The sequence below is a fragment of the Parasteatoda tepidariorum genome, chromosome 4 (assembly GCF_982258835.1).
Source record: "Parasteatoda tepidariorum strain Cologne lab strain chromosome 4, Ptep-v5.0, whole genome shotgun sequence".
Taxonomy (NCBI): Eukaryota; Metazoa; Arthropoda; class Arachnida; order Araneae; family Theridiidae; genus Parasteatoda; species Parasteatoda tepidariorum.
In genome coordinates, this window is record NC_141758.1 from 9,887,361 (window position 1) to 9,911,158 (window position 23,798).

The 23,798-nt window shown below is 28.6% G+C and overlaps 1 protein-coding gene and 1 long non-coding RNA gene across 3 annotated transcripts in view; one reads left to right on the forward strand and one right to left on the reverse strand.

Annotated features, from left to right (window-relative positions):
- The first annotated feature begins 504 nt into the window (after positions 1-504).
- The window catches only part of LOC147810651 (putative inorganic phosphate cotransporter), a 43,767-nt gene continuing 20,473 nt past the window's right edge, over positions 505-23,798 (forward strand). The window contains exons 1-7 of one of the 2 annotated variants that reach the window (XM_087160641.1): positions 505-1,088; positions 5,561-5,604; positions 14,539-14,756; positions 15,824-16,057; positions 17,885-18,068; positions 18,147-18,274; positions 19,185-19,334. In XM_087160641.1, the coding sequence (XP_087016767.1) occupies positions 5,571-5,604; positions 14,539-14,756; positions 15,824-16,057; positions 17,885-18,068; positions 18,147-18,274; positions 19,185-19,334 (948 nt within the window). In that variant the 5' untranslated portion in view covers positions 505-1,088; positions 5,561-5,570. The remainder of the gene's footprint in view (positions 1,089-5,560; positions 5,605-14,538; positions 14,757-15,823; positions 16,058-17,884; positions 18,069-18,146; positions 18,275-19,184; positions 19,335-23,798) is intronic. The other variant, XM_087160640.1, reaches the window with a different exon arrangement.
- On the reverse strand, positions 7,622-10,647 carry LOC147810652 (uncharacterized). The gene is made up of 2 exons (XR_015432938.1): positions 10,464-10,647; positions 7,622-9,470 (listed from the first exon to the last, which is right to left on the reverse strand). It is a non-coding gene; the product is annotated as an uncharacterized LOC147810652 (long non-coding RNA).

Consider the following 23,798-nt stretch of genomic DNA (forward strand, 5'->3'; position numbering starts at 1 on the left):
TAACGATCTTAAACGTAAAAACTATTTTTTATAATTGTCACTAGTCTAAAGACCATTACGAAAAGAACGGTTGGCTCATTTCTAAAATTGATTTTTACTCAAAACTAGCGGGACATATTTTCTCTTTGATTTAATGATTGAAACAAAAAAAAAATTACAAATTTACCACTTTTAAGAAAAAAAAATACATCTCCACTTTTTGGAGAAAAAATACTGCCATGGTATTGTATATACTACGTCTGGCAACCTTGGCCTCCGCCCTTCTCTAATTAGTGCTGTCTGTTCTTTTATTTGACAAGGGCTTATAATCTGATATTAGCACTGAGCACATAAGTTTACATATGTATGTGAATAGATAATTTGCATACATCCGAAAAATTTCGCAATGATGGGGCAATGATCTATGATCTGCGCCTATAAATTCTTCAAAATGTTTTAAATCGATGTGTGAAAAGTAATCAACACACCTGTTTCAAGAGTCACGATGCTTTTAAGTAGTAATTGAATGTTTCAACCTATAGATAAATCACGTAATCTAAATGATGGCTGAAACATTTAAGTATACTTTGGCGTGTAGACAACCAGCTGTATAGACAGCAGCTGCAACTCGTTGATTTTACAGCTTATTTTTCACCACAATGAATACATGGATATTTGACTCAGGTATGTTTGAAACAAAAATTCCAGAGTATGATTGATTAAAAGTATAGTTTATATGTTATAGAATTTGAATTGTAAACTCGATAGCAGTGTGTATTATAAAATAGTGTTTTTCTTTTTTATCGAATAAATTAATTAAGCCAACGATTCCCAATTGTTCCCGTCGATGGAACCCTGAATGATCACCATTCTTAAAGTGGAACTCCGGTTTCATAGTTGCAATTATAACAATTGTAGTTCCTTAGCAATTGTGAATACCAAATTAACTAATGCGAATTAACCAAATGTATGACTAATGAGAATGGACTTACAATTATTTTAAAAACTTTGAATCTGAAGAAGAAGAAAAATATATCGAATAATCTGAGTTATGATTTTTGTTGAAATATAGACGAAAAAAGAAATTAAGTGTCGAGAGTGGCTATCAGGTAAATGTTTCTTCATATGTTTTGCTAAACATGTTTCTTTATGCTTATTTATTTTATTTTAAATTGTAAAATGTAATTGTTATTTTAATTGTTGAATCCCCACACCTGAATTAAGTAAGATCAATTATTTGTATAAATGCGACAAAACGTTTGTTCCTCTGTGTAATCACAACTATTTTGATCTCTGTTACAACTCTGTGATTTTTTTATTTTCTCTTTTACAACTGTCAATGAACTGCCTACCCAATTGTAAATTGACGACTAGCAAAGTTCAACTCCGTAGCCTTGTATTTTTCAACCTGATTCAGAAGACAAGGGAATTCCTTGAGCAAGTATAGGGAGGAATGTGCTTTCATAGAAAACCTTTTGATAGATCTAACACGTGTTTGCGTTACATGGAGAGGGAAACCAAGTAAACAACTTAGGGTTAGCCTGACCACAAGGGGACTCTAACCTATGTTCCGTCTACCACTGATGATATTTTACATCAGTACTGTAGTCGGTGCGAGCCGGTTACAGAATTCGTACCGATCAGACATTGTTGGAACTCGAACCAGGGCCTCCTCATTGGGAGGCCAATGCTCTATCCCCTGAGCCACCATGGCGCTGCTCTATGGTTTCAACGGATCAACCCTATCCCACTAAATAATTATTATCATCATCATTGACATTATCATCTTTATTATCATCATTATTACTATCATCAACATTATCATGATCATTTAGTGCGCCTGAAGTCCTTTGGATGCTCTCTATACGAATTAACTCAAATATACATAGCAACTTTTTGGAAGAAAAAAAAAGGTAAAAAATTTGGCGTTACGCTAAATCGATATTTTTGAATGCGACTATAATTTCAACATTAAAAATTATCATGAATGATTAATTTATGTTCAAATATGCAATCAGTTATATTAACCGGTTAACGCCCAGCGTCATATATTTAGGACAGTTCCTTTTTTCAAAAACATTCATTGTGGTGGGAAACTTTTTTCAGCATTTTCATTTATCTGGGTGAATTAAAAGATTCTCAGATACCACAATGATTTAGTTATTTCTGATTAGATCCAGAATTATAAGGAGCAAGTACTTTTTGATCTATCAAAGACTTTTTGAATGCCCTAACAGTAGAAAAAACAATTAATTTCGAAAATATATTGTACCACTTTTCCATAAGACCACTTTTTGTATCATTTCAATATATATATTCGGGACAAAACGGGTTAATATTATATTTTAATGAACGCAGATATATTCACTGAGAAATTTTCAAAAAATGGTATAAGTCACCAGTTTTTATCTTTTTGAGAGAAATACCTGAACGAGAACAAGAATTTTGGCGGGAAAAAGGAAAATAAGTGTTTAAATCTGAAGAGTGATTCTAAAAATAAATTTAAACACATCGCAAATCTCATTTTATTCTGTAAAAGGATATTTTAAATTCAGAGCAAATTGAATAGAATGGATTATTCCGCAAAATAAATTATTCGTTTTTCTGTTTTTACCTAGAATAAGAGCAATATAATTCTAAACTAAGATTTACGTAATGGTAGATACAATAGCAACGAGAGTTGCTGATCTCTTGTGTTGCGCAAAACGTATACGGTAGACATTTCAAAATAATTGTTTGTCTGCTGTCAGAAACTGAATAAACAAACATGTGTTAATAAAATGCAATAAATTGTGTAAGTTAATGGCATTTTCGTTGAATTTTCCTATGTCAGCAACAAAAAAATAATGAATAATGTAAAAATTACTGTTATTTGGGGTTACTTTGCTAATTTTTTTACGTTATAGATTATAAGTAATCATGGATTAATAATGAATAATTAGAATAAGTAAATGGATTGCTAATAAATAATTAGAATAAGAAAATGGATTGCTAATAAATAATTAGATTAAATAAATGGATTGCTAATAAATAATTAGAATAAGTAAATGGATTGTTTAAGGGATAAAAATAAGTAAATAGATTTTTTTTAAAATCCAATAAAATCAACATTATTTCTTTTTTTCCTCCATTTTATTTTTTAATTTTATTTATTATAATAAATAAATTAAGCAGTTCTTCAACACAATTTTAGCGATTAAAGAATTGAGTCAAGGGTGTATTTTCCTATGATTGTGTAGTTGATTAAGAATGTTTAGCGTAAATCTGAAATAGCTATTATGATTATGTCAATATCATTGTATGATATAGCTGAAAGTTAACTTGAATTTTTTCAAATTAGAATAAGTAATAATACTTTTCATTTAGACAGTTAGCCTTCATTGAAAAATATGTAAAATTATGTTGCTATTTTATGACAGTTCGATTTAACGAGTGTTTTATTACTATTTTCTTGAGAATTTGTTAGTAATTCAAAGATCTTTAGCGCAAAGTGTTGAAAATAGCATTTTTTAAATTTAGTCAGTTCCATTAAACAATATAATTGAAAGCAAAATTGAAGTTTTTTAAAAAACTATAGCAATTATTGATGTTTTTAATTAAGACTATTCGTTATCGTTGTAAACAAGGAAAAGTTCAAATGTTATTTTATTACAGCTTAACTTAAGAGTAATTTAAATATAATTTTCATTTTTTTTCTGGCTTAAGTGATTTTATACATTTTTTTCTCTTTTTTTCCTACTACACGCATTTATTCAAAATTAATTTTAACAAGAACAATAAATAATCAAATTTGTTGTTGTTTCTAAGACAATATCAGTAAGCCTACTAGATGAAACCAAGTGAAATTAAGACAGATTGAGCGTTTCTTGTTTTCCAGTGGCCCCATCTATGGCCAAGAATACATCAAACAACACACACGTCAAAACCAGTTTATAAGTCGGATCCATTCCTCCATCGACAGATCGTAATTTTGACCTGAACTAGAAAACGATCAATCTTCAATTCAGTACCCCCAGAGGTATTGACTTGTTATGGAGGACTTTGTGACTTGACAGATTCAATTTGCACCCGTCACCATTTACTACAAAGGGAATCCTCGGCCGGCAGAGATCGAACTCACGACCTCTTGAACATGGACCCAACGCCCTACCAACGGGGATATAGAGACCAAGAAAAATTTAATAAATCAAGATAAATCATTTAACAGCTACTACAGTGAAACCCCCAGGAAAGACTGTCTCTATTTACTATCACTTTTGGGAGGCACGGAGTTTTTTCCATAGACTTTACGTTGAAGAAAACCTTTAGGAGAAACTATCAAAACCTTTAACAGCGACAAGGCAGAACTCTTCACCAAATGCGGAAAAGTTCAAATAAGGAAACGCGAAAAATTATCAGAACAAAAAATATTTAAACAAATAAGTATATTCAAATGTATGAAAAATATTTGTGATTGGCTCTTTCAGAGAGCTCTTTTTGACGATCTCTGAAAGATATCTACAACCTCATGTTGCAGTCAGATTGCACTAAAGACATTGATTTATTTTAAGAAAGCTGAATTAGGAAAAGAGTTATTTTAGGAAAAACTAAGCATCTCAAACAAACCTCTTCTCATTTTTTAAAGCTAACTAATTTTTATGATATAAAATTAAATGTTAACTTAAACAAGAATCATAATTATTTATTTATTTAAAATAGTTCTATCATGCATAATTGGTAAATTTATTTTTACACATAATTATATCAGTGGGGGTCATTTTCATAGACGCTAAATTTTATTCATCTATTTGTTTTTCATGACTCCAAAAAGTGACATTTCCACATCAAGAAAAGGAGTGTGACTAAAATTAAAACCGTTTGCGTAAAGTTATGTACCTCCGGTAACACTTTGAAGTCAATGGAATAACCCCTAACAATGACCAATCTCCATTAGCGACCATTTTACTGTGAAACAGAGAGTGGTCACTCCCACGTGGTTTCACTCTATTATAGATGATTTGCTAATTCCTTAAAAAACTTACAAAGTGGTAGAAATTTTTTTTTTAAAAATAATGCATGTTTTAATAAGTCTGTATACGTCACCACACTTAATATTTCCAAATAAAGATATTTAACTACGAGACTACTAGTTTCCAATTATATATTATGAAATGAAAGATAATATAAAGAAATTTTTAATTTTTTACAATATTGGTACCGTTTTTAAAATTTTTTAAACCTGAATGAACCTATGTATGGATAATTTCCATGTTTAATTTTTGCATTAATAAATTTGAGTACAAACTATTTTTAACACAACAGATAATAAATAATTCAAAATGTAAAATAAATGCTCTGATATTCATATCGTAATGCTAAGCTTACAGGAAGAAATTTTTTTACATTTCTGCTACATTCCACTGTTACTAAAAAAAACTCCACAAAAACGTAAAAGTTAACAGCTGTAGAAATATTGTGATGCAAGGATGAGACTAAATTCAAGTAGTAATTGAATAATGGACCTACACGGGTATAATGTATTTTACTTTTTTTTTCTCAAGCAAATCCCATCAAGATAATAACTAAATTATTTGTATTTTAGGAACAAAAAAATGGTAAATAATTGCTTTGGAGTAATGTGTCGAAGTAAGTCGATTTTTTATTAATTGTTAAATAAAATTATAGTAAACTCTCGATATCTCAAAATTGAAGGAACGCTAAAACAATTTCGAGATATCAAAGTCAGAGTCAGAGCTACATATGTTACATGAAACATAAGAATGATTACTAATAATGATGTAATGATTTTTGACCATAAGTCTGACTGCAACAATGATAATTTTTAAATGTAAGACCAAAATAATTATGCATTAAATAGAAAGAATTTGTTTATAATAAACGTACATTGTAATTTTTCCGTAACAATTCATTTTTTATTTCGTAAAATATGCGATATAACGAGGTTTTGAAAAGACACTCTTCGACATAGGAATTCAAAGTAACATTAGGTGAATATGTAATGCCAAGGAGAAAAATATTTTTTTAACATAGCAAGGTTTTCAAGATACAGAAGTTCGAGAAATCGAGAGTATACTGTGTATTTAAAAAATTTAAGTTACCGATTAAAATATTTTATTTTTAAACTTATTTTAATAGATTCTATACTGAAAGTCAATGATTCATTTTTTTTAAATTCAGTAGACTAGAGCTTCAGAGTCTATATATGAAATGCCCGCTTCCGACTCCGAGCCGAGATAGATTAGTGGTTAAGGGACTGTACTGCCTAAGTGAAAAGCTAAGGTTCGATCCTTAGTGGTAGCTTAAAGCTCATCCAGCTTTCAGATCGAAGGGGATCAGCTTGTTTCTGGGAAGTAAACGAGACATGTGCGCAGTGCTGACGCACAACCTGGGAGCTTGTTTGTGACGTCACGATCAGAAGGCAGAAAAGAGCGTTGCTGTTTTCTACCTTCAAAGTGATCAGAGGAGGTTGTGAAGATATGAGGATAGTCGATTCCTTATTAGTTTTATTCGATTTATTGTTTTTTCTTTCATTTTTATAAGTTAAAAATAAGTATCAAAATTTTTTATGATCTAAATAATTGTGTATATATAATCCTTGCCTTAAAATAATAAATTTAAAATGAACCAAAAGACGGAAAAAATCATGATGAAAAATAAATAAATTAACTCAGTAATAAATCTTAGATTAGTTTTTAAAAATTTTTTTGGATTACTTTCATAAGATTTAATCCAAACCTTTTTTTACGAATAAATTTCTATTTTAAACTATTTTAAGAGTAATCAATCATATTAAATAAATATCAATTGATTAAAAATAAAAATATTTTCCTAAGAATTGAAAATTATTACTTAACATTCATTGATGGAAACAAAATGTTATTGAAAAGAACACTTAAGAAAATAAAAGCAAATGTTTATCCTTTATAAACCTTTGAAATATTTATAGCCAATTTATATAATTATTCTGAAATTTTTTTACTTACTGCAGTAAATTGACAAATTAGCATCTGTCGGTCTAATTTCTTTCTATGTTCTTCTGTTTTACATACATGTGTTAAAAATGATTTTATGTGAGTTATTAAATAAGCTGAATCATTACTTTGATGATATAGACTAGAACATTATGAATGAGGTAATTAAGTATATGAAGATTAATTTTATCATAAAGTATAAGTATGCTTTAAAATAATGACACAAACATATATATAGAACAAAATCTTTATTTAAACCAGTGAAGAGAAAATATGTATACAAAAGCAAATAAAATTTTAAAAATTTTATTTTCAAACATATATCAATTATTATATCATTACTTGCAATTTCAAGATTACTATATTTCTGAAGAAAACATTGTAATTGTCATATATTTTTAAATGACCAAATTTCCAAACATTTTATTTTAAAACATAATGCCATATGGCAAAAAAAAATTTGGAACCTTGAAATTTTTTTATTTTATTAATATAATTTCATTATAATCATGCTTGCAAGTTGAGGAAAAAAGCCAAGATTGAAATTTTTTTCTGAATAAAATTTCCAACTTACCACCTCGACATACAAGACATATGCAAAATATCTAGGAAGCTTTACCATAATATATCAAATTTATATACTGAACAAAAAATATTTGTCAACCTCTTCCTTTAATAAAATAACAGAAACATAAAAAGTACACCAGTATAAATAATGAAAACAATTTTTACTTATTAAATTATATCATTACTTGCGATTTCAAGATTACCACACTTCTGAAGAAAACATACTGTAATTGTCATATATTTTTAAATGACCAAATATCCTAACATTTTACTTTATCAATATAATTTCATTATAGTCATGGGTGCAAATTGGGAAAAAGGTCAAGACTGAAAATTTTTTCTGACTAAAATTCCCAGTATACCACCTCGACATACAAGACAGCAAAATATCTAGAAAACTCTACCATAATACATCAAATTTATATACTGACCATTATCTATTAATCTCTTCCCTTAATAAAATAACAGGAGCATAAAAAGTACACCAATATAAATAATGAATGAAATTTTTACTTATTAAATTATATCATTACTTGCAATTTCAAGATTATCACCAGTATCTATACTTCTGAAGAAAATATATGGCAAATGTCATATATTTTTAAATGACCGAATTTCCAAGCATTTTATTTTAAAATATAACCCCAGAAAGCAAACAAAAATTTGGTAAAAAAAATTCATGGATAATTCAAAATATCTGCTTACATACTGTATTTTACCGTGTATGTTAATGAAACAATCTTTTGCGAAAATGCTGACAGTTGATAAAACTGTTAATATACTGTAAAAGTAAAACAATAAATTACTAATGATTGTACAGCAGGCAAATGTATAGCCCTACATTTTATTTTAAAACATAACCCCAGAAGGCAAACAAAAATTGGCTAAAAAAATTTCATGGATAATTCAAAATATTTGATTACATACTGTATTTTACCGTCCATGTTAATGAAACTATCTTTTTTGAAAATGCTGATAGTTGATAAAACTGTTAATATACATGTAAAAATATAACAGTAAATTACTAATGATTGTATAGTAGTTATTAAATACTTTATCATATATGAACCATTCAAATTACCCGACACTTTTGCTCTGGTAACAACATATTTTAAAAACTTGTTGTTTATTCGAAGGAAGAAAATGAAAAAGGATAGTAAATTAAATAAAATATTGAATGAAATGCAGAAATTTCTATACATAATCTAAAATATTCCACTTACTTTTTAAATACCATTCTATACTTTAAATTAAATCTGGAGTTAAATAAATTGTCAACTAAATTTTCCTTTTCGAAAAAAAAAAACACAAATATCTCGTACTTATGGAACTTTGAACTATATTTAGAGGATGATAAGAAATATATACTAGTGAAAACAAAATTGTAATTTTCTCATGAGATGTACCACAAAATATAATGTAAATAATGCAAGTAGTTGCCTTACATCACCCAATAATTAAAACTAAGTTAAGTTTTAAAAGTAAACAAGAAGTTCATGAAAAAAAAGACTATTATTTACAATGCAGTTTTAAAACTTTTAAACATTTTAGATTAAATTGAAGCTTTTAATTCCTATGACCTTCCTATTATTTATTTTAAAATTTATGATAATAATTAAATATTTATTTTTAAAAGTCTTGACGTAATTAATCATTTTACAATAAACAATAATAATTATATATTTATTTTTAAAAGGGGTGATGAAAAACAATCTACTTTTGGAAAGCAAAAGTGATAATCCTTGTTAATTTAAACATTACAATAAATCTTTAGAAATTTAAGCAAATATTCTTAGTTAAAAACAAATTATAAATATTTTTTGCATAAATGAATCACATAACAATAGCTGCAGCTGTGTGTCTTGGAGAAACCAAGATACTGACTTTTTAAGATTATCATCATAGTTCCCTGGGCACAAGATAAAGCAACAAACTTAAAACCACGCTTGATGCCTGAAAAATAAACAGACATTAAGACTCATGGCTGAAACTAAAATATTAATTTATCAACATCTACCTTAATTTGTCATTGGAATAATGAAAATCAAAAAAAAATTGTTTTACTTCCCAAAAAATATGTAAAAAAATTTTTCTTAGTTATCCGATTCTTAAATAAATTTTCTTAAGTTTTGGTTAACATAAATGAAGTTCTGCTGCATATAGTTAACAATCTCTAAAATAAGCGTTCAATGAAATAATTTATTTACTAAAATTTTCTTGATTCCAAATACTTCTTCTAAAAGTATTTTAACAGCACGCAAGAACTATTAGTAAACAATGACACCAAACCTTGATATAGTATTAAAAACTAATATTTTTATCCCCAAATATTGGTACATTTAGAAATTCTTCTATATTAAAATTCTTCTCAGGCATATTAGATTTAGTAGCTAAATATCAACAAATGTAAATTCTATCAATATTCATAAGCTAAACATATCTGGTACTTTTTACTAAAATGTGTTTAAATTTAATTACTACCAATTACTAAAATTAATATATTTTAATATGCATTCTATAAATCAAACATACTGCAATGTATAATTTATAAATTAAGATATATCACAATTCTAGGGCTATTTAAAATCTTGAGCAGAAGCACAATAAATATTGTACTAACAATTTCTAAGTCCATTTCAATCGCTTAGTTTCATTTAAGATGCTTTAGCTCATGAAGTATGAATAAAAAACACAATCGAATGCTTTTGTAATTTTATATTTGAATACTAAATTAAGTTATTTCATAATTCAAATGCAATTAGATCAGGTAACACGTATAAATACATTAGAGACTCAAATAACGAGTCACAACATAACAACAATTAAAGTTAAATTAAATACGTAGTTTCAATCTGAATTCAAACTTAATTTACAACATATTAGAGATAAATATATTGTTATCAAACAAAACACTTTAGTAAAATAAAACTAGCATCTTTTACTTACTTCGATATCTCTTTAATCAAATTTTATATGTTGACAACATTCATAGTAATAACGTTTACGTCCAGGAATGGCGTTCTCACCGAGGAGCTACCCGCCTACAGACGCTACCTTCTGATCGTGACGTCACGGGGTTGAAATCGCTCAGCCAGCAGGCCTTGACCTTCTAGTAGGTGTTGGCTGACGACATTCCTACAATCATGACGTTGGTTATGAAATTATGGAACCTCGGCTTCCATGACTCGCCTGACTGTTGCGGAAATGTTTTAATTTAAGACTCCGGACTTTTCTATAAGCTCGACTCCAACTTATACACTATTAAAATGTTACAAAAACCTCAAAAAATAATACGGTTCTTAATAAGTGACTAATAATCTAAATTTCTATATGTATAATTACAATACAAAGTCTATTATGAACAGTTTGAAAAACATTGAAAAAGCTACAAAATATTGAAATTGTACAAAAACATCATAAACAAGAGTTAGTTATGCTTTCTAGAATGCTTAAAAATTTATAAACATCTTTAAAGCTAAAGTATTCTGGAACAAGAAAACCTCTACAATTCATATTAGAACATAACGGTTGAGCTTCAGAAAATATTTTAGTACAAAAATTGACGTGGCGCAAAATCATTATAAAAATGAATTTGATATCCATCGACTCTGACTCTCATCGACGAAATTTAATATCCATCGACTCTGACCATTACCTCCTACATCAGAAAAGCTCCACCCGGTTTTTTGCAAGTAGTCTGCGCAGACTATTTAAAAAGTTAAAATCTGTAGTTGATCTTTAGCAAAAAAATCTTTGGTTCAAGATCATAATTAGTGTTCAGTGCAGACTTTGTCTTGCTTGTATTTTGTTTTTGTTGCAAAAAAATCGAAACTCTGAATAAGATATGAACTGATGATTCGTATTAGATTTCAGAACCTTAAATTAATGATTCAAGGGCCAAAACTTCAATCTGCATTAATTAATTGCACTCATTAATTAGTGCAGCAGACAAAATTTTAAGAAACATAATAAATCATATAACTGTATATTTTTTATTACGTTTCTTTTCCGTAAGTCATATAATATTTTTATTAAGTTTTTTTCCCGTCATATTCGAATTCTGTCCAATTCCCATAGTATGGTCAGGAGAGCGATCAAAAGTTTAGTTCTCTTAATTTTAATTTTACTTTTTGTGTGTTTCGCAATTTCTCATTGAATTTTCAAGCTCATCGAAGCATTTTAACACAGTTATAAAATTCGATCACCCAAAGAGTATTCTAAGCAAAAAGTAACTATAAATAATTATTTATAATTTATTATTATATGTGCGAAAACGTTTCAAAAAATTTTGAATTTTAAGGTATATTATTAAATCAATTTAAGAAATGCAATTTTAAATAAATATAAAAAATACCACATACACGTTACAAATGTTGAGATAGAAATGAGGAAGTTCAAATTTTGAAAACTACCGTTGCAGAAAATAAAATATATTTAATAAATAATTTAATTTTTTATAAATTTTTAAAATAACTAAAGATAATTGTTCAATTTAATAAACGTGTCTGACAGCAATGAATTTGGCTGGTGGATACTTAATTTGAAAAAAGGAAAGTGATTCGAAAAAGCTTTTTTTTTAAATCTTTTTTATAGTTGTGATAGTAATTAATAACAAAAAAGGATTTTTGTAAGGTCAGAAGAATGATTGAAAAGTATTCTTTCTTCAAATCTAAAAGTTTTTTCAGTTCTCGTATCGCTCTTGAACAGGCTTCTCAACAATTAAAAACTGGTTCAATTTTAAACACAAATATAGATAATTATTTCTGTCTGAAAGTTCTGCTCGCGAAAAAACACGTATGATTTTCAGATAAGCAAAAGGTGGGTTTATTCACCCTATAATAAATTAGAAATTTCTTTTTTTTATATATTCTAATGCATTATGTTATTGACAGGAATTTTGGATACTTTTTCGTCGCTGATTTCAAATTCGCAATCGGTGACACTCAACAAGACGCAGTTTTTATGCTATTGAATAACATATTTCTATCCAGAATTTTTTTAAATTTAATTTGTGTGCCTACTAAGAATTCCACTTCTCTGCTACGTAGAAAGCGGTAGGAAGAAGGAGATCATACGTTTACGATGCTATAAATTATGATCGTTTGTATTGTACAAAATAATCGATATTACTTTTTTCCATAACAAACGGATATTGTTAATTCAAAGGTACCAATTAGAAAGCCTCCACACGGTTTCTTATAAGTAATCTGCGCAGATTACTTAACCCGTTTTGTCCCGAATTTATAAATTGAAATGATACAAAAAGTGGTTTTATGGAAAAAGTGGTATAATATATTATCGAAATTAATTGGTTTTTCTACTGTTAAGGCATTCAAAAAGTACGTGCTCCTTATAATTCTAGATCTAATCGGAAATAACTAAATCATTGTGGTATCTGAGAATCTTTTAATTCACCCAGATAAATGAAAATACTGAAAAAAGTTTCCCACCACTATGAATGTCTTTGAAAAAAAGGAACTGTCCTAAATATATGACGCTGGGCGTTAACCGGTTAAAAAGCGAACCACTTGTGCGGATGCACCCAAATTTGTTTTGATAGCTATGATATCACTTTGAATGTGACTGAGAGACATTTATCATATATATTTGAGAAATGAATCTGTAGTGGTAGACAAGTAAAAATGACAAACCAATTATGTTCATAAATTAAACAAATTTTTAGACATATACTTGTTACCACTTTCTTACTTTTACTAGATTTTCTATTAAAGGGCTCTTTCGGAAACTGGTATACTTTCATGATGGTCTGATCGGACTACCTAAACAAAACCGTGTGGAGGCTTTCAGTTGTAGAAGACGTTGCTCTGACTCTCATTGACTAAATTTGATATCCATCGAAAAATCTCGAAAGTTCGCAAATTCATAAAAATCTTACAACAAATTCCCCATGGTGCATTCTGGAACTAGAAAACTTCTACATTTATTGTTGAAACATTATTCAATACTTCAGAAACATAATCTATTAAAATATTTAATTAGAATGGCACAAAGAACAAAGCGTAATACAAAATATTGGAATAGTACAAAGCCATTATTAGAAGAGAAAAAAAAATCATTTACTATTACCATCTACCACCTGATCTGGTTCGTATGAATCAGATATTACCCAACGTTTCCTATAACTGCAAGTTCCCAGACGTTTTCTCTTAGGTAGTCCGATGAGACCATTATGAAGGTAAACAAGCAGAGATGCCAACTTGCTCCGGACAGCAAATATAAATTTTAAAGTGGTAGTTTATCAAATGTGATTCTTGGTTTAATAAATTCAATTTAGAACATTTTTATCCACCACTATTTCTAAATAATTCGTAGGCTTACATAACTCACCACTTTATAGTACTTATGTTATGCTATACCTTTTAAAAAGCAAGCAAATATAGTCAAATAAAGTCAAATATATATATATATTTTTTTAATTATTATGGTGTGTCTGGAGCAGTTGGCATCTCTTAACAAGTATACGGTAGAGTCATTTAGTGGAAAATCTATTAAAAATAAGAAAGTGGTAGCAAATATATGTCTCAAAATTTTTTTTAATTATTGAATATAATTGGTTTGTCATATTTACTTGTCTACCACTACAGATTCAATTCTCAAATATATATGATACATTTCTCTCGGGTACTTTTAAATTAGAATTTTGGGTCATGGTTCAACTGGTTCACTTTTTAAATAGAGTGCGCAAACTACCTGTAAAAAAGCTTGTGGAGGTTTTGTGATGTATGAGGTGATGTATTATCACAGTGATATCTCATATGGATTATTAATTTAGTATGAAGCTGTTACTTGATGAATTTATTAAAAAGTAATATATTTGTTAGCTGTTGGGAATTAAATTATAGTGAACATCACGAAATTCACGACACAATATTTCATGGTTAAAGATTTTCATTAAGCATTGATAAATTCGGCAGCCTTACTCTTTAAAATAATACTTGAATGATTAAATTTTAAAAATTCTCTAATAAATGTGCTGATAATATAAATAATAAATTTCTAGATTTGAAGAACCTTTACATCCCCAGGAGACATGTGATTATTCTTCTTGGATGTTTTGGCATGCTGACAGTCTACACCATGAGAATCAACCTTAGCGTCGCAATAGTGGCTATGACGAACCATACGGTCATGAGTCCTTTAAATAGCTCCATCAGTGAAGTTTCAGAATGCCCAAATCTTATTGAAATTCGTTCCACGGATGAAGTCCTCGCCTACACAGTAAGAAAACAATACATAAATATGCTTTGGCTATATTGATACAATATCAGAAAGCACTCTGTTTTGCGGATATAATCGTGTGGGCTGATGAAAAGATTATATCTTTTTTTTCCGGTTTTTTTAAATAAAATTTCATTCTTTCTTCTTTTTTTTAAACTGTTGTTTATTATTTTTTTACTTATTATTTCCCCACCTTTTTTCATATTTCTATAATTTTTCTTTGTTTTATCTTCATTTTGAACTATTATATATATATATATATATATATATATATATATATATATATATATATATATATATATATATATATATATATATATATATATATATATATATATATATATATATATATATATATATATATATATATAAGGAATACATTTATTTTTTCTTCTTCTTTCTTTTCGTATTCTTCTTATACCTCATAGTTTCGTATGGAGCATAGTGCATTTTCACGACTCTCCATCTCAACGTGTTGGTGGCCAAACACTTTATTTCTCTCAATGTTTTGTCCATTTTATTCAATTTAGAAACCGTCGTTGAACAGTCGACCCAATTTTGGGATTACGACTGCTAATGAACTTCCTACTAACTAACGCAGATACTTTTTTACGTCGCACAAGACGGAAATAAAATTCGTCTAGTCGTCAATATAGTCAATGCACAATGCTGCACAATAGGCTATCGCAGGCGGTCTGGCAAGCCTCCCTGAGGATGATCCGAAAACATACTTTTGAAGCTTTGCAGGGGGAATGGCTTCCTCGCTATGGTACCCCGAAGACCTGTGTGCAAAATATACTTTAAGGTAAAACAGTTTAACGAGGACTTATGCCGCTCACTTTCGGTACCTAGTCAGGCTGATCAAAGTAGTCACCCACCCCGCTAATTGACCTAAGTCAGTAATGCTTGAGTTCTTTGTTCTACAAGAACTGTGTCTTTACAATCAGTCCACAGCAGAAGAAAGTACATTCATTACTTGCTAATTAATAACTTGATCACAATTTATATTGTCTTGGCAGTAGATATTTTGTTGCATTATTAAAAACAAGAATACATTTTCTTTCCAGGGAGACAAATACAACTGGAATTCTAGAACTCAAGGTGTCATTCTAGGTGCATATTATCATGGATACGTTGTTACTCAGTTACCAGGTGGCATTCTGGCTGAAAAGTTTGGCGCTAAATGGGTGTTTGGCGGCGGTGTGCTGGCAACATCAATATTTTCCTTGTTAACTCCGTTAGCTGTCAGTTGGGGTACAACTGCTTTTATTTGTGTTCGAGTGCTTCAAGGTTTTGCTGACGTAAACATACTTATCATTAAATTTTCGATCCTTACCCATCTGCATTTTGCGCAAAATTTAATTTCTACATCTAAAGAAGTTGCAAAATTAATTTCTTTGACTTATACTAAATTTGAATGATTTTTATAATCCATAGTTTCTGAAATACTGCATGAAACACCTTAGCCTATTTCTTGAGTTAGAGGTATAATCGTCCAAGTACACTTCCAAATAATAATTCTTCAAATTTGTGCTAAGAGATTAGTGCTAAGAGAAACAGTTATTCCTCTTTGAAATTTATTTAAACTAGTGGGCTGCTCCCCGTGCTCGCTAACGCTCGCCAACCCCCGAAAATTGCTACGCAATCTTATATGGTTTGCTTCGTAAACCAAGCTCGCTTCTAACTTAGGTACATTGCAAATGCATAAAATTCTAAGAATTCAAAACAATAATTCAAATCCTTATAACAACTTTTTTTTAGAAAAATTACATCTTTTTAGTAAAAACTAAGTGATTAAACTAAATTTGAATTCAAATAAATGGGATGTAATTCGTTAAACCTATTAGAAATGTGCTATACTATAAAATCTTAAAGCGTAACAGCACGACTGAGACTCTTTTTTCAATGAATAACTAATAACAATAATAAAACAAATAAATTCGTGATATAAATCAAAAAACGTATAATAAATTCGTAAAAAAAGCTCTTTCGACAAAATACTAAGACATAGATGTATCGACAAAGACTACTCACTTCTGCCTAGCTTAATAGTATGAGATTGCCGCAGCTGATAGGGTGAATATCGAAAGAGACCACATTTGGTGAGAATGCTCTCTCTGGTTATTTCAGTTTCCGTTTTTAAAAGCGCTATATGATGAGCCTCCTCAGCTAGATTTGGCATGTGACATTTTTAGCGGCAATCATTGGTCGATTTTTTAGCGTTGCCATTCGGGGAGTTATAATGAGGCTTTTTGTCGCCGTGTAAGAGAAATATATATATAGATTATAAAATAAATTATTCATAATTTTTCGAAAATGGATGGGGGGAAATTTCACACTACTTTTGTTTAGATTTTATATATTAATACAAATATAATTGCGATAATATATATCAGATATTTTAATAACTTATTAACTAACTTTTATTATTATTACAAAAATATCAAAATATATTTTACTTGTTATTAGAGAGTCAGAAAAAATATATAAGAAAGACGTCGGCATCCCATCTGCATCAAGGATGAAAAGGAAATGTAATTCGATTCTAGGAGGTCAAAACTTTTAAGCTGAAACCCTAAATTCAGAGTAAAATTAACCATTTGGACTCCGATGCCCTCTTTAATAGATGTTGCCAACGGTTGTTATTAATTGCAGCTCGATTTGAGAATCACGTAAAACAAATATATATAAATATTTTTAGGCCTAATATGACGCTATATCACCATTTAAAATTAAAGTAAAGCTAAAACTAGAAACCTTCATGCAAATTCAACTAGAAATTTTCTGCAACTGTTTTTTTGTTTTAAAATATTTTTGTAGCTTATCTCAGTGTCTCCGGGCCTAAGCCTTTGAAAAATAAAATTGTGGAAATAAAATTTTAGTTAAAATTTGTGTATAGTACAATGTTTTACAAATTACAGGGGATCTATCCCCATTTTCGGCTTGAAACTTACTTTAAATCGATGAGTACTCACAACGGGCGTCATAAAATAATAAAAAAACGAAGGAATTTCTCCTCAATTTTTTATAAACAAGCAATAATAAGAGAGACTTAAAGTAAACAAACAAGTTTCCAAATATTTACTTAACTATCTGAGACCTGAACTAAGTTTCCTTGTTCTTTACAGGGTGTAACAGCACCTTCAATTCAAATCGCCATAAGCAAGTGGTCGCCAAAAATGGAACGTAGTCGAGTTTCAACAATTATTTTCTCAGGAGTCATGGCTGGTGAAGTTATAGCGATGACACTTTCAGGATTGCTATGCAGCTTAGATACGTTTGGCGGATGGCCGTCTGTTTTTTATTTGTTTGGTAAGCATATAAAAATACTGATAAACTCTGATAGAAGTTACCTTATTAAAATAATTACAAACTTATCTTGTATTTCAGGGGGAATTGGTGTTGCATGGTGCATGTGTTGGTTTCTCTTTATGTATGAAACGCCAGGTATACATCCAAGTATATCCAAAGAAGAGTTACTTTATATTGAACAAAACCAAGATGAACCATCAGAAAAGGTTTTAGTGTTTATAATATGTATATTTAAACATAAATTTTCAAAAGTGCTTATGCTAGAAAGCTAAAGATATTGTGACGCTTATCGTCACTCAAAAGTAAAATCACTAGAAAGGGCAAAAATTAGATTTCTAGAACATCACAAAGTCTTAAGTGACCTCAAAAAATGTTTGAGGTTACTCCCTCGAACCATTAAGAATGAGACCTAGTAAGTGAAGATCCGATCATAAGATCAAAAATTATTCAGAGGGAGGGGGTTGTTAGTTTATTTATTATTTTTGCTCGCGACAAAAAATTTGGTTTTTAAAGTTTCAAAATCAAGTTTTACTCACTGTTTCAAATCAATAATTCAAACATATATTTACAAAATTTCCTTTTTAGACACTTATCCTTTGAAGTAAACCATCGGTGAGCCATTTTTATTCTGAATACAGCTTCAAATGCGATTTTTAGAAAATGGACACAGCTCAGAAACTCAATATTAAACCCAAATTTAACAACTATTTCAATCTAAATCCAAATAATTGTTTTAATCCAAATTTCACAAAGAGTAAACTTTCGTACAGGCTTTTTCAGACACTAAACATAATCAATATGGGGTAAAACTTCAGCCTACGGGATCAGGAGGGATCATACGTATCTTTTCAAGAATCTCTTCGTACTCAGAATCGTAAACGATTAAGTGATTTTTGAAAAAATATTTAAATTCGTACAACGGCAATTTAATAACACTATTATAAATATGCTCATTTTCTTAAAAACTCATTTTCAGATTTTTCCAGCAAAAAAAATTTTCCCCGTCGACGTTCTTCTCTCTCTGATTTTTTTAAATTTAATTATGAATTTGTGGAATATTTCCAAATAACCGCACTAAGCTGGAAACTATGTAATTATTAAATTTTAATATTCTAGAAAATCCCAATCCCTTGGAAAGAAATAATAATGTCCGCACCTGTATGGGCTTTTACCTTTGCTATGATAGGACATAGCTTCGGCTATCTCATGTTGATGACAGAGTTACCAACTTATCTAACCACAATTCTTCATTATGATTTGGCAGCGGTAAGTGATTTTAACATGTAAATGATCCTTCTCTTCAAAATACGAAATAAGTTTTCTTTACGTTTACAGGGCTGCCAACTTCTTAAGCGTTTTGTAAAAAAACATTTTCAAGTGATAGCTAAGTTTATGCTTTAATTCATTATATTTTTCTTAAACTATACCTTATTTTTCAGACCACTACATATAAATGATTTAAAAGTTCATACACAACGCCACTTAGTACGAGCCTTTAATTTGTTAGGAAAATTACCAACCATTTTGGAAGCTTTGGTTATTAAATGTCTACTACTCTATCAAATATTTCGCAGAAAACGTAGTAGTTTGCAGGCATGCATTTAAACTTGCTTTACGGAATGATCATCATTTTTATTCCCTTTAACAATTATTTTGATTAAAATTAATTTCTATTTCCATTAAAAAAATTTCATACTTTTAAATAGTTTTTCTTATTTGTTTAACAAATTTTATTTAAGGATACTTTTGATAAAATAATTCTGCTTTTTTCATTTCCCAATGTTCTTATGTAGAAAGTTAAGGCGAGGTAAATTACGCAGAAAATAAGTTATTTTCATTATAGGTTGACAGAGAAACAACAACTTGATCACATATAATACAAAATTACTATACATAAGACAAATTTAAATATCTATAGCCCATTGTGAAACTCTTGTGTGACGTTAATAAAGTACATACCTTCTTACAAACGTATTTGGATTCTTAACCCTCAAATAGGTGGGAAGTAGCCGCAATCTGGAAAGCATAATCCTTATACTTTCTAGTTTCCTTATACTTTATAGTTTAAGCAGGAGTGCTGTCCTTTATTGTTAATCACAAAGTTGAATTCATTAATCTCTATTTCTGAGAAACTATTTAACCGATTCTTTTCAAATTTGGATTTAATCATTTAAAATTGTGTAGGTTTAACTAGTCTAAAAATTAACATATCTTCATTTAAAAACTTTTATCACCATTAGTAAATTAAAAAATAAGAAAAATATTTCTCCATGAAATTATGTTTGGATAATCGAGTTTTATGTTTGACGCCAAAATATTTCAATTGTCTTTAATAATTCCTTATGAATGTTGAAATAATAAGAAACTATAATCAACATCAAAAGATCTAAAGTTTCGGTGGTGTTGAAATATCTAGAAAGTGTAATCAACATTAAGAAAGTCAAAGTTTCTATTTGAAATACATATAGAAGTTGTAATAAACATCTAGAGATCCAAAGTTTTGACCTCCCTCTTGCCTACCCAGTAAGCACACACCTCACGGCAAACGTAAGGCCGTAAGCTGGCATTCTAGGTAGGGTAACGGCAAAAGGCAAGTACAATAGGGTCCTTTATCGTTTGTTTTGAGGCATTTCAGGAAGAGGCGGAATAACTCTTCACCTATACAGGCCCGAAAAATAAAACCGTTGTTTGGCCTCTTACACTTAATTAGTTACTGGACCTTTATTGTATACCGTTGTTTGGCCTCTTACACTTAATTAGTTACAGGACCTTTATTGTATACCGTTAATTAAGTGTAATGTTACAATAGATTAATAATGAATAGATGCAGAGTTGGTAAAAAATGTGCTTTTAACTCAAAAATTTGAAAAAAATCAGGAGAGAATGGAAAAAATCCATAAAACGTTAACCGTATTTTTGAGAGGAAAAAAACAACTTTTATTATTCTTTGAAAACTGCTAATTTTTTACATAGAATATTAAAAACTTGAATTTTATTATTTTACTATAATCTAAATATACTTTATGTGGTATTACCTATTATATTTTTTAAAAAAATAATTTTATTAAAAAATAATCATTTTAAATTTTATTAAAATTTTTAAATAAATATATATAATTATTTATTTTTTCTTTTTGAAATCATTTTCTGAAGTATAATTTTTAACTCGAAATATAATATATTCTTTCTTTCTAGAAAAATTTAATACATATTCCCTTAAAAATAAGAATAAATATTAATACTTTTAACTAGAACAATTCCTTTGTTCATTGAGAAAAAGTTTTTATTTTTTCGATTGTTTATTATAAAATTTTGTTAAATTTATTGTATCAAACATGTACTTAAGAAAGACTTATTGAATTGAATACTTATTGAAGACTTTTTCTTATTGAAGACTTATTATTATTTTTTTATTGAATAAGCGATACATTTATTTTTAACGTTAAAGGATTCAATAAAAAATCCATCATTTTTGTAATTCATGGTAAAAAAAAAAAAATCTAGTATAATTTATATGATAGCAGTAAAAGGCTAAAGGTCCGTCATTGTCTATTTTTTGTCATTTTAGGAAGAAGCGATATGAAAACTTTTCCCATTGTTTATGTTTTGGTCGCTTGAAAATTATTACTGTAAGCCCCAAATGAAATTAACATAAATTTTTTCCTGACTATGACTCCTTTTTTAAACCTTCTCTAAAACAAAAATGAATAGGTAAGTTTAAAATTCATGTAAATAAAAAAATCCATTTTATAGAAAATAAATGAATAAAAAAATATTGTAAATTGCTTAAATCCTCCTAGAAATTATAAATATCTTGAATTTAGAGCAAGGATTTTTAATGAGATGGGCTTTTTTATTACATTAATTTACTAACTTTTATTACAATTTAAGTGTTTTGTAATAATGAATGTATACCATTTATAATAGTAAACGTTTTATTTATATAAATTGTTTTTTATTTTATTTTTATTTTAATGTTCATTTCAAATTTAATATCTTAGTTTAATCACTTACTTCTTAAAAACTGGATTCAAAATAGTTTAAATGGTCTTAAGAATTTTGAATTTTAAAAAAATCGTGTTTAAATTTTCTGACTGTTTATAGCAAATGTCTAGTCTAATAAAGTAAATAACTTTTTTTCCCCTAAACTTTTAAGCAATACTTGAAAATAATAATTGTTTAGGAAATTTTATTCTTAAATATACGTTTTTAAGTAATAAAAATACATTTGGATATTTTTATTAATTAAACTTCAAAATATTAAGCAAATAATTTTTTTTAAAAACTTATAATACAGAATATAAATAAAAATTAAAATTATACTTTCAAAACGTTAATTATATTTATTTTTTATTTGCATTACAAAAATATTTTTTCATGCAGCATTAATTTATTTTTAAAATAGTTTATATACATTAAGGAAAAAAAACTGTTTTGAATGCAATACATAGATGGCGCTGTTTTTTATTTTTTACTCTAGACGTATTTCTGAGTCCTGCGGATAGATGGCAGAAAATATAAAGTGTAGGGTCTTGTAGGGTTGCCTTTCTTTTAACTTTGATAGAATTTCGCCAATTTACACAGAATCACAGTCGGTACGGCTTTTGTCCAGGCATAACCAATTGAGGAGACTGCGGCGACAATATCCCCCCCCCCTCTCCCTTCTGCTTACTATAGTCAAGCAAATTTATCATTCATGTGTGGCAAGGGTCTGCACTATTTATTCTAGCATAAAATGTGACATAAATAAAAAAATGTTCTACTGCATATTGCCTTAACCAATTAAATAGCGGAGTAGTTATTTAAAACCATAATTGCGTTATTGAGTTTTATTTTGAAACTAAATTCTTTAAATAGCAAATTAGACAAAATTAAACATTAAATTTCTCTGTTTCAATCTTTCTTTACACTACATTCGTCACATACTTCAATTCAAGTGTTAATAAAAATAGCATAGTATTTAAAGCTGGAAAAAATACAAAAGTTACAGCAGGATTGAAAAAAAGTCACCGATTTTTTCTTCTACGAAGTCGATATAAGATTTAAATAAAAATGCATTGTGTGAAAAATTACTCATTTTCCAGTAATGTTCCCTAGTTGTAGAAAAATTAAAGAAACATAACAATACAAAATAATAAACATACATTTAATCATTTTCAAATGTCATTTGCAAAATGTTTCCTATACATGAATTAAAAACATTGTTTTTTTCTCACAAGGGGTTTTGGGTTAACAAATTTTAAAATTGTGCTATGTTTTAAATCTTAGGAACTAATAACAGAAATATGGCTGAAATATTAAAATAACGGTAAGAGAACCGAAATTTTATCTGTTTGTCCCATTAAACTGTAGGTATAGTTTTAAATTTACGGTAAATTTGCAAATCAATATTTCAGAAAAGGCATAACTATTTAGACGAAATTGAATGATTATGTAATTAGAACTAAGTGGAGCTCTTTTAACCATAAACTGGTGAAAAATGAAATAGTATTTCATGCTGCCGAATCGACTTGGCAATTTTCATAGTACAAAACGAATCCAATGAATCATTTTCATACCTCCTTTTTAAAGAATGCAGTTCTTTTTGAACTAATTTATTGAAATCCGGTTAAAGTTTGACGTTAATTTAAAAAAAATTCAAAAACAGGTCATAATTCGTAAACATGCTAATATTTAAATATATTAAATGTTTTTCAGATAGTGACGATAGTTTATACCTTGACTGCAGCA